At 39.6% G+C, this 18,620-nt stretch overlaps 1 protein-coding gene across 1 annotated transcript in view; it reads right to left on the bottom strand.

Annotated features, from left to right (window-relative positions):
• The window catches only part of ITGA9 (integrin subunit alpha 9), a 578,355-nt gene that overhangs the window by 348,714 nt on the left and 211,021 nt on the right, over positions 1 to 18,620 (bottom strand). Inside the window, exons 11-13 of the mRNA XM_082257332.1 lie at positions 14,067 to 14,161; positions 11,291 to 11,381; positions 6,353 to 6,398 (exon numbers count right to left, since the gene is read on the bottom strand). Coding sequence (XP_082113458.1) covers positions 6,353 to 6,398; positions 11,291 to 11,381; positions 14,067 to 14,161 — 232 coding nt within the window. The remainder of the gene's footprint in view (positions 1 to 6,352; positions 6,399 to 11,290; positions 11,382 to 14,066; positions 14,162 to 18,620) is intronic.

Raw genomic sequence — 18,620 nt, forward strand, 5'->3', positions numbered from 1 at the left:
TCTATATAAGACCTTCCAGATCACAATGCATGTCAGAGCAAATGAGAATCATGAGGTCAAAGGAACTGCCTGAAGAGCTCAGAGACAGAATTGTGGCAAGGCACAGATCTGGCCAAGGTTACAAAAAGATTTCTGCTGCACTTAAGGTTCCTAAGAGCACAGTGGCCTCCATAATCCTCAAATGGAAGACGTTTGGGACGACCAGAACCCTTCCTAGAGCTGGCCGTCCAGCCAAACTGAGCTATCGGGGGAGAAGAGCCTTGGTGAGAGAGGTAAAGAAGAACCCAAAGATCACTGTGGCTGAGCTCCAGAGATGCAGTCAGGAGATGAGAGAAAGTTGTAGAAAGTCAACCATCACTGCAGCCCTCCACCAGTCGGGGCTTTATGGCAGAGTGGCCCGACGGAAGCCTCTCCTCAGTGTAAGACACATGAAAGCCCGCACGGAGTTTGCTAAAAAAACACCTGAAGGACTCCAAGATGGTGAGAAATAAGATTCTCTGGTCTAATGAGACCAAAATAGAACTTTTTGGCCTTAATTCTAAGCGGTATGTGTGGAGAAAACCAGGCACTGCTCATCACCTGTCCAATACAGTCCCAACAGTGAAGCATGGTGGTGGCAGCATCATGCTGTGGGGGTGTTTTTCAGCTGCAGGGACAGGACGACTGGTTGCAATCGAGGGAAAGATGAATGCGGCCAAGTACAGGGTTATCCTGGACAAAAACCTTCTCCAGAGTGCTCTGGACCTCAGACTGGGCCGAAGGTTTACCTTCCAACAAGACAATGACCCTAAGCACACAGCTAAAATAACGAAGGAGTGGCTTCACAACTCCGTGACTGTTCTTTAATGGCCCAGCCAGAGCCCTGACTTAAACCCAATTGAGCATCTCCGGAGAGACCTAAAAATGGCTGTCCACCAACGTTTACCATCCAACCTGACAGAACTGTAGAGGATCTGCTAGGAGGAACGGCAGAGGATCCCCAAATCCAGGTGTGAAAGACTTGTTGCATCTTTCCCAAAAAGACTCCTGGCTGTATTAGATCAAAAGGGGGCTTCTACTAAATACTGAGCAAAGGGTCTGAATACTTAGGACCATGTGATATTTCAGTTTTTCTTTTTTAATAAATCTGCAACAATGTCAACAATTCTGTGTTTTTCTGTCAGTATGGGGTGCTATGTGTACATTCATGAGGAAGAAGAATGAACCTAAATGATTTTAGCAAATGGCTGCAATATAACAAAGAGTGAAAAATTTAAGGGGGTCTGAATACTTTCCGTACCCACTGTATATACACAGTGCTTTGCGAAAGTATTCGGCCCCCTTGAACTTTGCGACCTTTTGACACATTTCAGGCTTCAAACATACAGATATAAAACTATTTTTTTGTGAAGAATCAACAACAAGTGGGACACAATCATGAAGTGGAACAAAATTTATTGAATATTTAAAACTTTTTTAACAAATAAAAAACTGAAAAATTGGGCGTGCAAAATTATTCAGCCCCCTTAAGTTAATACTTTGTAGCGCCACCTTTTGCTGCGATAACAGCTTAAGTCGCTTGGGTATGTCTCTATCAGTTTTGCACATCAAGAGACTGAAATTTCTGCCCATTCCTCCTTGCAAAACAGCTCGAGCTCAGTGAGGTTGGATGGAGAGCGTTTGTGAACAGCAGTTTTCAGTTCTGTCCACAAATTCTCGATTGGATTCAGGTCTGGACTTTGACTTTGCCATTCTAACACCTTGGATATGTTTATTTGTGAACCATTCCATTGTAGATTTTGCTTTATGTTTTGGATCATTGTCTTGTTGGAAGACAAATCTCCGTCCCAGTCTCAGGTCTTTTGCAGACTCCATCAGGTTTTCTTCCAGAATGGTCCTGTATTTTGCTCCATCCATCTTCCCATCAATTTTAACTATCTTCCCTGTCCCTGCTGAAGAAAAGCAGGCCCAAACCATGATGCTGCCACCACCATGTTTGACAGTGGGGATGGTGTGTTCAGGGTGATGAGCTGTGTTGCTTTTACGCCAAACATAACATTTTGCATTGTTGCCAAAAAGTTTGATTTTGGTTTCCTCTGACCAGAGCACCTTCTTCCACATGTTTGGTGTGTCTCCCAGGTGGCTTGTGGCAAACTTTAAACAACACTTTTTATGGATATCTTTAAGAAACGGCTTTCTTCTTGCCACTCTTCCATAAAGGCCAGATTTGTGCAGTATACGACTAATTGTTGTCCTATGGACAGAGTCTCCCACCTCAGCTGTAGATCTCTGCAGTTCATCCAGAGTGATCATGGGTCTCTTGGCTGCATCTCTGATCAGTCTTCTCCTTGTATGAGCTGAAAGTTTAGAGGGACGGCCAGGTCTTCGTAGATTTGCAGTGGTCTGATACTCCTTCCATTTCAATATTATCGCTTGCACAATGCTCCTTGGGATGTTTAAAGTTTGGAAAATCTTTTTGTATCCAAATCCGGCTTTAAACTTCTCCACAACAGTATCTCGGACCTACCTGGTGTGTTCCTTGTTCTTCATGATGCTCTCTGCACTTTAAACTGACCTCTGAGACTATCATAGTGCAGGTGCATTTATACGGAGACTTAATTACACACAGGTGGATTCTATTTATCATCATTAGTCATTTAGGTCAACATTGGATCATTCAGAGATCCTCACTGAACTTCTGGAGAGAGTTTGCTGCACTGAGAGTAAAAGGGCTGAATAATTTTGTACGCCCAATTTTTCAGTTTTTTATTTGTTAACAAAGTTTGAAATATCCAATAAATTTCGTTCCACTTCATGATTGTGTCCCACTTGTTGTTGATTCTTCACAAAAAATTAGTTTTATATCTTTATGTTTGAAGCCTGAAATGTGGCAAAAGGTCGCAAAGTTCAAGGGGGCCGAATACTTTCGCAAGGCACTGTATATATATATAGCATAGTTTGTAGACGCTATAACTTTCACACAAACCAATCAATATACATGTATTGTTTTTTTTCTTTTTTTTTTACCAGACATGTAGAAGAATACATTTTGGCCAAAATATATTCAAAAATTAGATTTTTTTTTTGTAATTCCTACATTTTTTTTTTTTTATATTGGAAGAAGTATACAGTATTGTACAATGAAATATCTAACAGTATATATCAACATAGGATGTTTTTTCTGCACATATTGAACAAAAGTTTGTCAAAAGTAACAAATACCATTGTGGTGGGAATCCGAAGATCCCCCCTAAAAAAGTTTTTTTACATTTCTAATGGATATGTTTTTTACCAGAAAAAAAATTGTTTTTTTCTTTAAAATTTCCAGTCTTTCTTTTGATTACATTGCAAAAAAAAAAAATGTAAAACAGTGGTGATCAAAGACCACTAAAAGAAAACTATCTATGTGAGAAAAAATTATATCAGTTTATTTGGGCACAGCATTGCACGACCATGCAATTACCAGTTAACCACATCAGCTCCAGAGGTCCCCCCCTTCATGACCAGGCTATTTTTTGTGTTACGGCACTGTGTTACTTTAAATGACTATTGCGTGGTCGTGCAACACTGTACACAAATAAAATGTTTGTACTTTTTTTTCCCACAAATAGAGCGTTTATTTGGGGGAATTTGATCACCTCTACAGTTTTTATTTTTTGCACTATAAACAAAACAAGACCTACACTTTGAAAAAAATCTATATATTTTTTACTTTCTGCTATAAAACACATCCAATAAAAAAAATGTAAAAAAACAAATTTTTTCATCAGTGAAGCCCAATATGTATTCTGCTACATATCTTTGGTAAGCATATTTTGATTGGTTTTGCACAAACGTTATAGTGTCTACAAACTATAGGATATATTTATGGACTTTTTATTTTTTTTTTTTACTAGTAAGGGCAGTGGTCATCAACTTATAGCGGGACTGCAACAGGACAAATCGGAAACTAATTACACTTTTGACAGTTTTTTGAGGACCAGTGACACTAATACAGTGATCATTGCTAAAAATATCCACTGTCATTGTATCAATGACACTGGCAGTTAAGGGGTTAACATCAGGGGCAATCAAAGGGCTAAATGTGTTCCTAGGGACTGCTTGCTAACTGTAGGGGAGGTGCTTGTGCTGTGGGAAGGCAGAGATTCATGTTCCTGCTTAGCAGAAACACAGGATTACTACCTTCCCTAATGACAGAACAGCGATCTGCCTTGTTTACATAGGCAGACCGCCATTCTGCCTCTCTTCCGAATGATCGACAGGTCCCGGCTGACATCGAGTCCACGGGACCCACTGATTGGCTCCCACTGTGTCCGATCATAGTGGGAGCGGGCCACCGGCGGTGCGCCCCAAACCAGGAAGTGCAAAATTTCATACAGATATGTGATTTTGCACAGGGCAGCCGCCTTGCCCCCGTATATTTACAGTATACGGCCGGCAAGCAGTTTAAGTGGAGCTGAAGTGGTTAAAGTGGGGGGGGGGTGGTGATAATATTATGGCTGAGTGATTGGTTTATAAGTGTATATCTGAAGAAATGCCTATTACTCAACCAGTTATAATCCAGTTGTTATTGCCTGGTGTGACTTAGACAATGAAAACCAGCAGGCATACTTCCATTTCTCCCTTTGTTATATTAAATGTCCAGTGGGCTAGTCCACCAAAAAGTGATATTTTAGTTATAGCTGAATCCTGGTGGACCATCACACAACGTCACACATCCCAGTAGACTGCAGGGCCAGTCTCAAGGTAGGACGTGTCTTGCAGAGTAGGGAACTGACTTTGAGTCATCAGGAAGTGCCAGCCAGCTCCAGAATTCAAGATACTTTTGATGTGGAGGAACAGGAACACTGAGAAATATTGGCTGTATGTAGACAGCGCTGGACTGCAGGGGTTGGTAAGTATATGCCTTAAAAAGCAGCAGCTACAGTACTTGTAGCTGCTGACTTTTAATTTTCCCAAAACCCAGGTAAAGTTCTTCTTTAGGTAGTCCAACGGTGAGAACTGCACTTTATAATTTTCAGGTATAAATTGGGTTCCTGCCCATCAAACTGAAGAAGAGAAGATCACACATTTTACTAAAGGATTTGAGATTGTTCACACAATAAATTCTAACTTCATTTATCCAATCCTGTGAAGATGAAATAACTCTCAGTTTTTTTTTTTTTTCACGTGACTAGATAATTGAATTCAATCTTCACATAATTTACTATGCGTTCATTCGCAAATCCTTTAGTACAGGGGTCTTCAAACTATGGCCCTCAAGTTTCTCGAGAACTACAAGTCCCATCATGCCTAGTCATGTCTGTGAATGTCAGAGTTTTACATTGCCTCATGGGATGTGTAGTTCCACAACAGCTGGAGGGCCGTAGTTTGAGGAGTTTTATTGCATCTGCTGTCCTATGTAGGAATTTTATTGACTTTAAAATTACAAAAATTGCAATGGAAGATCCCAAAAATCTCAGAGGACAGGAACCAAGCCTCATTATCCATATAATATAACATATGACAAAGTGCTGAGCACAACAGGAAATGCGTCAGAGCTTAATCTTGTATCCTGTACGGTTTTGAAATAAAGGAAATATGTTTTTAATCACAATGTGTGATCTTCCCTTCTTCATTTGGATGTTGCTGAGGCTGCGAAGTATACATATCACTGAGGACGCTTTCCTGTTCTATTAAGGTTTCTGTGTGTTTCTGTTGATCTCTCTGCGTTTCAGTACCTGCTGTTGCAATTTCCATTACTAAAATAAATACAAAGCTCACAATTATCAGTGGAAGGCCTCATAGTGGCCACAGTAGGTGTGCACACCCAAGAACATAAGCACAGTGATCTCTGAGATAGCGCCCCCAAGAGTAATAAAATATGCACTTTGACTGCAGCAAAGAAGAGTCAGGTCACCAGATTGTCTGTGTTGATAGGGCTTTTTAAATCTCAGGACTGGTTGAAAAGAATTACAAAGGTTTTGAACAGTTTAAAAAGCTCCTATAGCTGCCTTTTTGACTGATTAAATGATGCTGGTATGCATATGACTACTTATAAACTCCAAAGACATGCTGGTAGATTAATTGGATCCTGTATAACAAAAATTGGCCCTACTGTGTATGTATTTGAGTTAGGGACCTTAGATTGTAAGCTCCTTGAGGACAGGGACTGATGTGAATGTACAATGTATATGTAAATCGCTTCGTAAATTGACAGCGCTATATAAGTACCTGAAATAAATAAATAAATAATAAATGAAGAAGGACATGGAAGATATAGTTACTGAAGAGGAAAGTTTATGAGCTTATGCGCACTGAAGAGTTCATGTGTCATTTTTCAGCATTTTTTTTTAATAGATATGTTTAAAAAATGCAATAAAATGTTACTTACCTTAGTAGCACAACTCTATCTGACATAAAAGCTCCAATGGTCATATCTGAAAGAAGAGATGATAAGCAATGAGAAAAGTCTAATGGTAGCTAAAAAATGCTACTTGACCTCAGAATGCTAGTAAGTATCTCATTCTTACAGTTACCTATAGAATACCATAGAGTTAGGGCAAGAGTCACTCTGATAAATCAAATACCTAAATACTGCATTCAGGACACTAAACATTATTTAGATATTTTTTCCATTAGTTATTTAATTTTTAATATTAATAAAGGTATAGTTGTGGTGTGTGTTGATGTCGGTGTGCATTCTTACTTTTAACTGTCCTTCTGCTGAAGCTAAAAGATGTACAGAAGCAATGCATGAAACGAGTCCTGTGACTCATCTATCACTTATCCTTAAAAAAAATTTTCATTCCATACTTCCATCTGAAGTATCTACTCAGATAGCAAGCAAATGTGCTGCAAGTTTGAAAATGACTTGCTAAGCTATTGTTAGACTTACCAGGCCTCCCAAGTCTGTTGCACAATTGCAGAAAGTCTGCATTGCATGTCTCCAGATCAACTTTCTTTGCAAGCATTCGGCAAGTCTGCTGCAAGTTCTGGTTCAGTTATGTTGTGCAATAGTCAACAGGGGTTACTGTGGCTGAATTTTCATGCTGTAGACTTACAGAGCTCTGGATGCAGACTTACCACTGCAACTTTGCACTTGCTAGAGACTTGCCACGCAAAATTGCTACAAATTGGAAAAGTGTCAACTAGAACTTGTGCTTCAAGTGCTCTGCAATTGTACAACTTGCCAGTGAAAATGTGCGGCAAGTAACAAACTTACAATTCAACACTGCCACAAATTTGTGGCAAGTTATCCTTGGGATTTGGGTAGTTGATCCTGCCAGTCATCTTTCTTTCTTGTTTTAAACTAACCACACAGAAGCTGATCTGTGCTTACATTGTCCAATTGCATCCTTTGGCTGGCCATTCAGAGACACAGCGTGCCTGTATTGGGTGTTTTGTGCAGCCACCACATCCCCCAACCAATCACAGACTGCCTCTGGCACATGTGCCCTCCCAACCACAGCCTGTCTCCTGCCTTTAGGCTGAACAGACTAAGGAATACAGGTACATGGTGTGTCTGCACAGTGTCCTGTAACCCCAACCTTCACTATCAGGAAGACGAGATGCATGGTCACATGACAAAACTTTTTACCCTTGTAACCTTGCAAGAAAGATCATTTCTGAAACTAAGGAAACAGAAAAGCAGTTATGACATTGCATGTTCACAACTACTTAACGCTGCTAAATTATTCAAACTTCTAGTAGACCCTTTTACAAGCAAAGGATAGAATATACAGTTAGGTCAATATAGATTTGGACACAGGAATTACAGCTCTTAAGAATAGCCATCCCCCTTTTTCAAGGGAGCAAAAATAATTGGACAATTGAATCAAAAGCTGTTCCATGGCCAGGTATGGGCTACTCCTTTGGTATTTCTTCATCAATTAAGCAGATACAAGATCTGGAGTTGATTCTAAGTGTGGTGTTTGCATTTGGAATCTATTGCTGTGAACCTACATCATTCGCTCGAAGGAGCTGTCCATGCAAGTGAAACAGGCCATTGTAAGGCTTCAAAAACTCAACAAATCCGTCAGAGACAGCAGCAACATTAAGAGTGGCCAAATCAACCGTTTGGTACATTCTGAGGAAAGAAGAACGCACTGGTAACCTCAGCAACATAAAAAGGCCTGGACATCTACGGAAGAAAACGGTGGTGGATGATCGCAGGGTCCTCTCTATGGTTAATAAAAACCCTATCACAAAATCCAGTGAAGAACGCTCTCCAGGAGGTGGGCTTATCATTGTCAAAGTCTACAATCAAGAGAAGACTTCACGAGAGCAAATAAAGAGGGTTCACCACAAGGTGCAAATCATTCATAAGCATGAAGAATAGAAAAGCCAGATTTGACTTTGCCAAAAAACATCTAAAAAAGCCAGACCAGTTCTGGAAAAGCATTCTTTGGATGAATGAAACTAAGATTAATCTGTACTAGAATGACAGGAAGAAAAAGGTGTAGAGAAGGCTTGGAACAGCTCAAGATCCAAAGCACACAATGTCCTCTGTAAAACATGTTGGAGGCAGTGTGATGGCATGCATGGCTTCCAGTGACGCTGGGTCATTGCTGTTTATTGATGATGTGACAGAACCAACGGGATTAATTCTGCAGTGTTTAGATTTAGTCTGGCTTCCAGACTTCAGGCAGTCAATGCTAGTAAAGGATTCTCAACAAAATATTGAAACATTTTATTTTGGATTATATGCATTTGTGCAATTACATTTGAGCCCCTGAAATTGGAGGCACTGTGTATACAAATGATTGCAGTAATTTGTACTTGATATTTATATTCAACCCCTTAAATTGAAGCTGAAAGTCTGCACTTCATATTCATTTGGATTGTTCTGTTTTAATTTTATTCTGGTGCCATACGGAGCCAAAAGTATGAAAAATGTGCCTGTGTCCAAATACATATGGACCGAACTGTATAGTTGCAGGTAGAAGAGATTTTGGACAGTATAGGGCAGTGATGGTGAACCTATGGCACACGTGCCACAGCTGGCACACAGAGCCCTCTCTGTGGGCATGCGAGAGCCGCCACCACTGTCCTCACTGTGACAAGGGGAGAAGTCAGAGTGGGCTGTCAGTTATTTCCCATGCTCGCCCCCCTTCTTCTGTCAAGCAGCACGGGACAAGGACAGAGCGGCACTTGCAGGGATCCCCACCCCATTGGCTAAAACCAGGGACCAATAAAGAGTCAGGACCAGTGCACCATAGGACATGTAGTCCCGGAAGACTATAGCTCCATTTTAATCAAATAAAGAAAAACTACAGCCCCAGCATACCCTGAGAAAATAAGAGGAGGGACAGTCTGGAGCCCGGGAAAAAAAAGGGCTGAGAGAGAAGGGAGAGCAAGGGTGAGAGGAGTGTGGAGACAAGAGTGAGAGGAGGCTGAGGTGGTTCGGGAGGGAGAGACAGCCCAAGCCACAACAGTCTCTGGAGTTGAACCAGCCAGAGAGGAGCAAGAGGACGGTGCTGAGAGGACACCATCAAGAGTGAGGAGGGTGATCAAAGGCACCAACAAAAGGAGAAGCTGCTGCCAGGCACACCGACACTGGACGCTGGGGTCGGGTGAGTGCTGAATTGACTACAATCTCTCTTGGAGTGTGCAATAATCACCTGGGTGGTTGGGTGTGTGCAGTTTAATTGCAGTGTTGGCAAGTTGGTTTTGTGATGAAGTTTGGGCACTCAACAAAAGGTACGCCATCACTAGTATAGGGTTTATTTACAAAAGGTAAATAGGCTGTTCAATCTGCAAGAGAATTTTCCTTTAGCTCAGAGAATGAGGTGAAGCAGTGCTGACACCCATTATCCAATAATGTGCAAGCAAAAATACATTTTAATTTACCTTGCACATGATTGAGTATTATTTGCAAAGTGAATGTTTCCCAAACACACCAAGCTAAGGGAAAATTATTTTGCAAAACGAACATTCTCTATATGCCTGTAGTAAATCAACCCCTATCTCTCTTCTACCCAAAAATGATTCCACTTTCAGTTAGGAATTGTTTTGTGCACTGCATGCAGTGCAGTATAAACTCTCTGCACATATAAGATGCATCAACGCACACATATGAATCTGGCTTTAGGCAGGCCAAAGCAAGACTTTTAAAGAGGTATGGTATAGAGTTTCATCTCCCTTGTCAATCCAGCCCAGTCCAAGTGGCTGGTCTTCTGCATACAAATACTTAGAAGACACGTGTATACTTCATTGAGTATTAACACTTTTTAATAAATGCCCTTTCTTAAAACAGACACTAGCTATTTGTAAATAATGTATGATAAGCGATTTTCTGCTATTGTAATGGAGTTGCTAACTAATCATTTATTTTTTTGGCTCAGGTCAGCAAGTCAGGAGGAGCATTCTTGTGTGGCACAGCTTATAAATTACAGGGAGTAATGGAAAGTTTCCAGTCTCTTCTAATAGCCGAGAGTAGATGCCTTTGTGACATCTGTATATAGCACTGCTTAAACACTTTACACTGGGTCAAATTAATGGAATGTCAAATAATTGCACAACACAAGTATACAAAAAAATGTAAAATAACATGGTGGTGATGCATTACAACCTTTGACAACTGCATTCTAACAAGCTTTGATGCTCAATTCCAAAAACTATAATTAGTAACAGAGGACAGCTCCATTAATATCTGTCCACCTATAATGAAATATCTGTCATTACTAATAAAATACCATCAGAGGGCTATTGTATTTGATTTGTTTTCAATACAAGAGCATTGGTTAAGCTTTGTTTGTGCATGCTGTTTCTTAACATGATTTGTCGTTGTTTAATCTTATGTTTCTTTTAGCCAAACAATCAAAGTGGAAATTTCAAAGTCCATATTTTAAATCATTATTCTTACTTTAAAATTTAACTAAAAGCAAAACTTCTTCTTTAATTTTGGATAGATTAAGCGAGGATGATAACCCCTGTCAGTTCTTTTATTTTTTTAGGGGGGGTTTTTTGCCATATATGTCTCAAAGGGAGATTTTCCTTCTCTTTCTGACTCATGCCAGGGTCACCAGAACTAGTGTCCCCATTGGAAGTCTTCCCCTCTATTTTTATTCTGATGTTAATCCATAATGTGTTTTGTTTTTTACTTTCACTTTTAATAATAATGGTAAACAGGACAAATAGATAGGGTGCATCACTTCAATGTTTGTTTCAGGACCATTTGTATTTTTCTGGAGTCCTACTGAAGCCTAGAGTTTAATATGAAATATTGTCATAGCTGCATCTAACTTGTATTGACTCTGTGTATTAGACCAATTTGCTAGGAAAGAAATTATATAAACATTTTCCATCTGTTGAAATGTTCCGAACTTACCTACATAGCCATTCTTGTCCATGTCAATACCTCCAGAAATTGATTGTCCAAACATTCTTAAAGCTGGACTAATTGTTCTTCCAGATATTCTCTGAAAAAAGCAAAAACACAGAGGGGTGAGGGACCCATAAATTCTGATAGGGTTGGGACATCCAAAATCAGTCCGAATGAGTAATGGGCAACAGAGCAAAAATCACTAACAGGCCCAACAAACAGAACTACCTGCAGCCCAAGAAATGCCTAAAGGACCAATGCCCAAATCTAAAACTGGATGAGGCCAAGCCCCTTACCAGATAATGGAACCTGGCAACAGAGCATGAAAAGAGAACCAACCTAATGCTCAAAAAATAAGATAAAAGGTCACCAAATGGGGAAGTAACTTCACACAGAAGGAAATACCAAATCTGAAGCATCGAAAGATGATCAACCAAAACCCACCAACCAAGGGGAAACAGGGACACAATTCTGTGTAGCAAACATAGAAAAGAGCCCTTTTACAAAGACATTCACCTACAGTACAGGGTCAGAAATGCACTAAAATGCATGAGCCTCTTCTTCATAACCAGAGGTTACCAGTAGAAAGGAACCAGTCTATAAGTTACAACCCTTAAGAGGATCAATACAAAATAGATAATGACTCAAAGTATTATCCAGTTCAGGAGCTAGACTACCTCTCCTGGGACAGGAAGGGCTCCCAAACCTTGTTGGTGCTAAGGACAAAGCAGTACCTAGATCATGTCCAATAGAGTTTGCACCGGTTGATCCCATGAGATCCCATGATGTAGACATAATTGCGTGTTCTGAAAGACTAGAAAGAAGCTCTGGAGAGCCAGTGAGGGAACCCCCTCCCCCCCCCTTAAGATGAGGAAAAACTCCCTCTCAGAGGACACCTCTGAGAAATGGGTCCCCTTCATGCACAATGCCCCTGCAAAGGAGGAGGGAGGAGCAATTACCTGTCTAATGACAAGGAGCCTGAAGATATACATGCTGTGGACCTTAGCAGTGAGGATTTATCTGTATAATTCAATAAAACAGTAGAACCATTTTTCTGGTGGTATGACCCTTAAAAAGGTTCTGCGCCATATTCAAAAAAGCCCTGTCACTACTTTCCGTAGCTTTAATCGACATATTCTGTTAGTTTTTAATATTAATGCACCAAATTCTAAAATTGTTAACTCCAGTTAACAAAACTGAGTGTGATTTAGACCAACTGTAAGTCGTACTTTGGTATACAGAGACAGGTAGATTGAATGCTTCTGCACACTATGTAGTGGGTGTCACATTTGCCATCGCTACCCCCTTAGTTGTTAAGGATGTGGTCAGCTTCAGAAGACAAAAATGTGTTCCTCATCAAGTTTGCACTCTCCTTGTGATTAGGAGCAGCAGTGCACAGATTCTATAGCCCAAAACAGGCTGTCAATTGGCTATGGAACCATCTACTGCTTGCAAACACAGACCTGATGGAGGACTAGCATTTCTGAATTTCCATAACTCTTGCCACCCAGCTTCAAAATACCTTGTACGCTGCACTGTCTGATAGCTGTGACAGCTTCAGCGATGAGAGGGACAGGTCCAGCAGCGGGAGGAAGCTCAGCTGCATTGAAAACAGAATGCCCATAGGAAGCAACAGGATTGCCCAGTTTGTGTGTAGATACAGACATATTGCAACATTGTGGTGGTGATGCAACTAGGCGCAAGGTATCAAGGCCTCAGGTACACACAAATCCAGGAAGTTGGTGGCTGATGGGGGTCGGTTGGGTGAAGGTGACCATAGCCACCGCAGCAGGTGAGCAGTAGGATTGGACCATAAAACGGAGTTCCACGTTATGCTTTGCAAATTTGGAGCAGCATCCTGACAATGCTTACCCAGCAGATGATGCTGTTGCTCAGTGGTGATCAGCATTAATTTTGTTCCATAGTAAAATCTGAAAAGCATCCAGTAATGCAACTAATGTAGTATCCATCTCCTAGTGTTCAGCCCATTTGGCCTACTCAACTGAGTATCTTAGAAAAATGTCAAGCACTGAGGCAATGCCATATCTCTGGAACTAGAGTGTTCTGTGGCTTATTTTTACCAGTGCTCAATATCTAGAAAGTACCACGAGATGAACCCAAACTCAGTGCCTAAAGATCACAATCCCAAGTTAGCCCCACAATGTTCAGTCCAGCAGGGTCCAGGTAAAGTGCTACAAAGTAAGGCTGAGGAAAGACCAATCCAGATTAGCTAAGCAAGAATGTAGTGAGAGAAGTCAAAGGAGAAGGAAGTTAAAACATAAAATCAAAGATACAAGAGAAATAAAAAAAAAAAATTGTTACACTTTTCTCAGCAGATGACCATCTTCCTAATATACCAGCAAAACACTGGGACATGCTATGATAGGCTGGCCTACAATTTTTTTCTGCTTGCCAGTGTTTAAATTCTTCTGCAGATTTTCCCATATTTTCTGTCAATGAACAGAACATGAGGGAACATCTGTCTTACAGAGCCCCAGATAGCAATAAAAACTGGAAATAGTTCAAACCCTTCTCCACTCTATCCAAAACTACAAAGAAAACTTTTGGACTTACGTGCACTTTATTTCTACAAAATATAACATTACAAATGTATAAGATATGTTCACTTTTGATATTAATATAGAGACAAGTTTTTATCAATATTGTAAAAAAAATATTTAAAAACTATTTTTTTTACAAAAGAATAATAGATTATCAAAATATATAAATTATTAAAGCATTACTACAAACATCACTTAAAAAAATAAATAAAAATATGTACCATTGAATATTGGGGTACAATTCCATTTGCATCTCCATGATATATGTAAACAGCGCCCGCAAAGTCATCTTCTTTTGGTGCTCCAATTGCAACATCTAATAAAAAATGTAAATAAGTTATTACAGTATTATTTTTGTTTCTTCAATTTCAGAACATTGGTTAACTATGGCATTTAATTCTTGCACTAATCATAGTACATTTTTATGAACTTATATCACTGTCAAACATTTCATTGGCACTGAAGCGGAATGGTCTAACACATAGAGTGGAATCTGTCTTATATTAATACAATGAGATCAACACTCTCTTCACACTGTGATATGTATTTGTGAAATTGTGTTGATTGAGTCCATGAAAGAAGCCGACAGTAGAGATAAAAGAAAAAAAAGCTTTAAGTGCTTATGTCGAGCTGCTACTTACAAGCTCTCAGGAAAAGATATAAAATGCTTATCTAATTTCAATGGCGGACAGCCGCTACAAAAGAACAGATGATTCCAAACGGATGGAAGAAGGACAAACAATCAGAAACAAATCTAACGTGGTCATCATCTAACCAAAAATGTTGCCATTTGTGTATATGGTATAACAACTGTTTCAAGTTGGTCCATACATAGTCAGACCAGTAGAACTTAAGTGCAGATCTAAGCTCATTTCCAGCCTTGACAACATTACTTTGAAGAAAAGGGAACATTGCTTTTTTATGTCTTTTTTCCAAAATTAGCACAGGGTACATGATAAAGCTTTTGAAAACTATTATCTTTGTACTCCACTTCGTTTCAAAGTGTACATAATGAAGGAAGCATCTGTGTTTACCAACTAAGCACTTTTTGCCAGAAAATGACTTAACACCCCCACAAATTATATATATTTTGAAAGCAGAGGCCAGGGAGAATGAAATGGTGGCTACTTCAATTTTTATGTTGCAAAAGTCACTTATCAAATGCATATTTTCAAGATAAAATACACCAAAATGAATTTCAGTGCACACATATACATTAAAATACACAATCGTTTTTGTAATAAACACTGCTCAAAAAACATAAAAGGAACATTTTTTTAATCAGAGTATAGCATCAAGTCAATTAACTCCTGGGATATTGATCTGGTCAGTTAAGTAGCAGAAGGGGTTGTTAATCAGTTTCAACTGCTTTGGCATTAATGAAATTAACAGTAGGTGCACTAGATAGGCAACAATGAGACAACCTCCAAAACAGAAATGGTTTTACAGGTGGAGGCCACTGATATTTTTTTCCCTATTCATCTTTTCTGACTGTTTTCCCCTAGTTTTGCATTTGGCTAGGGTCAGTGTCACTATTGGTAGCATGGGGCAATACCTGGGCCCTATAGAGTTTGCACAGGCAGTCCAACTCCTCCAGGATGGCACATCAATACGTCCCATTAGAAGAAGGTTTGCTGTGTCTCCTAGCACAGTCTCAAGAGCATGGAGGAGATTCCAGGAGACAGTTACTCTAGGAGAGCTGGGCAGGGCTGTAGCAGCAGTAGGACCGGTATCTGCTCTTTTGTGCAAGGAGGAACAGGATGATCACTGCCAGAGCCCTACAAAATGACCTCCAGCAGGCCACTTGTGTGAATGTCTCTGACTAATCAGAAACAGACTTCATGTGGAGACTAGACATCCTCTAGTGTGCCCTGTGCTCACTGCCCGGCACCATGGAGCTCCACTGACATTTGAACACCAGAATTGGCAGGTCTGCCACTGGCGTCCTGTGCTTTTCACAGATGAGAGCAGGTTCCCCTTGAGCACATGTGACAGATATGAAAGGGTCTGGAGAAGCCGTGGAGAATGTTATGCTGCCTTTAACATCGTTCAGCATGACTGGTTTGGTGGTGGGTCAGTGATGGTCTGGGGAGGCATATCCAAGGAGGGAAGCACAGACCTTTACATGTTAGACCAGTGTTTCTCAACTCCAGTCCTCAGGGCACACTAACAGGCCAGATTTTAAGTATTACCTTGGGGGGATGCAGACTAGAATACTGCAATCACTGAGCAGCAAATGATATCACCTGGGATGTATTTTAGTTTTCTTGCAAACCTGGCCTGTTAGTGGGCCCTGAGGACCGGAGATGAGAAACGTTGTGTTAGACAATGCCACCCTGACTGCCATTAGGAGGGGACAGCAAATTTATACTGTTACAAGCTGTACACTCACTACTTTACATTGTAGCAAAGTGTCATTTCTTCAGTGTTGTCACATGGAAAGTTATAATAAAATATTTACAAAAATGTGAGGGGTGTACTCACTCTTTTGAGATACTATATATATCTATATAGCTATATATATATATATATATATATATATATACATACATACACACACTATACAGTATATACTATAAATGTATATGACAACATTGGAGGATCTGTCTGGATGACATTTGCATCAATCTTTCACGTAAGTAAACACAATACCATAGAGTAAAGCATATACAGTACATTTACGTTAAGTTTTACCCACCTGATACATTTAACGAAAGTCGTATTAATGTGATATCATTTTAATCATTATTTTATCATCATTTTAGCAGACTTTGTTAATTATATTTTGTGGTAAAAATGATGGTCCACAAATTATGTAAAAATTGTGTTGGGAAAAATTACAGGAAGTTGCATTTTTTCTAATTGGTTTTGCTTTTTATTCCCAAAAAAAAAAAAAAAACCACGGGAACAAATATATACGTATCCAAATGCACTACCAATGTAAAAGCCTATCTGTCCTAAAAAAAAAAAAAAAAAATGATGTATAATACACTAAGGTAGATTAAAAAAACTTAAAAGATAGAATAAACCAACACAATGGCAGAAAAAGCAAACGAAAAAAACAAACACTCTTTAACTCAAGGAGATTTAAGGAGGAAAACAGCCTAGGGACCATAGTTTAATACATGTAATAATGGTATTCAGTATGTTAAGGGTCCATTCATAAGGGCAATTACACACAATGTGATTTCCAGCAGCAAACCCCTGTCCATTCCAGATGCAGGAATGCATAGATTCTTGTAGCTGGAAATCACAGCATATGTAATCGCTTGTGTAAATTGACCCTAAAACCCAAATTCAGCCATTTTCTTTTATTTTGTCTAAGAACAGGGAGGGTTGGAACCTCTATCATATATTTTTTTTTTTATCACTGAGACGGAAGGGGACACAGACAAAAAAACACATTTTTCATAGAATGCAGATGTAATTTTCTGTCCTGGAGAAAACCGCACCTCCCATTTCTTGCCCTGATGTCACAAAGACAGGAAGTAAGGAAAATCTCCCCTGTGGCATCACAGACAAAACTATAACACTGCCAAGGATGCTAAAGCATATTTTATATACACAGCGGGTAAAAAAAAGTATTGAACATGTCACCATTTTCCTAACCCATGTAATCCATACATACAAAAGAACCAAAACAACTAAGTTCAGAAATGAAGTTACGTGTAATAAAATGAAAGGACACAGGGAAAAAGTATTGAAGATGCTAACTGAAATGTAATACTTAACAAAAAATCCTTTGTTGGTAGTGACAGCTTCAAGGCACCTTCTGTATGGAGAAACTAGTTGCATGCATTGCTCAGGTGTGATTTTGACCCATTCTTCCACACAAACAGTCTTCAAATCTTGAAGGTTTCGTGGGCTTCTTCTATGAACACTGATCTTTAGTTCTTTCCATAGATTTTCAATTGGATTCAAATCAGGTGACTGGCTGGGCCATTGTAGCAACTTTATTTTCTTTCTTTAAAACTAATTGAGAGTTTCCTTGGCTTTGTGTTTGGGATCATTGTCTTGCTGAAATGTCCACCCTTGTTTCATCTTCATCATCCTGATTGATGGCAGCAGATTTATTATCAAGAATGTCTTGTTACATTTTTCCATTCATCCTTCCTTCAATGAAATGAAGTTTGCCAGTACCGTATGCTGAAAAACAGCCCCACACCATGATGTTCCCACCTGCAAACTTCACTATTGGTATGGTGTGTTAGGGGGGATTTGCAGTGCCATTTGAGCTCCAAACATGGTTTGTATAATGGCATCCAAAGAGTTCAATTTTGGTCTCCTCTGGCCAGACTATATTCTTCCAGGATTTCACAGACTTGTATAAATGTTGTGAAGCAAATGAGCTTCAACATGTTTTTTCTTCAGCAATGGAGCCTTGCGTGGTGAGCATGCATACAGGCAATGGCGGTTGAGTGCATTACTTATGGTTTTCTTTGAAACAATTGTTCCTGCTAAATCAAGGTCTTTCTGAAACTCTCCAGAAATGGTCCTTGACTCTTGGACAACTCTTCTGATAATTCCTTTCCCCTCTGTCAGAAATCTTGCGAGGAGCACCTGGTTGTGGCTGGTTTATGGTTAAATGGTGTTCTTTCCACTTTCAGATTATGGCCTAAACAGTGCTCACTGGAACATTCAGAAGTTTAGAAATCCTTCTGTAACCAATGCCATCAATATGTTTTGCAACAATAAGGTTGTGAATGTCTTGAGAAAGCTCTTTGCTTTTACCCATCATGAAATGTTTCTTGAGTGACACCTTGGTAATGAGACAC

Source organism: Pelophylax lessonae (assembly GCF_965119305.1).
Source record: "Pelophylax lessonae genome assembly, chromosome: 5".
NCBI lineage: Eukaryota > Metazoa > Chordata > Amphibia > Anura > Ranidae > Pelophylax > Pelophylax lessonae.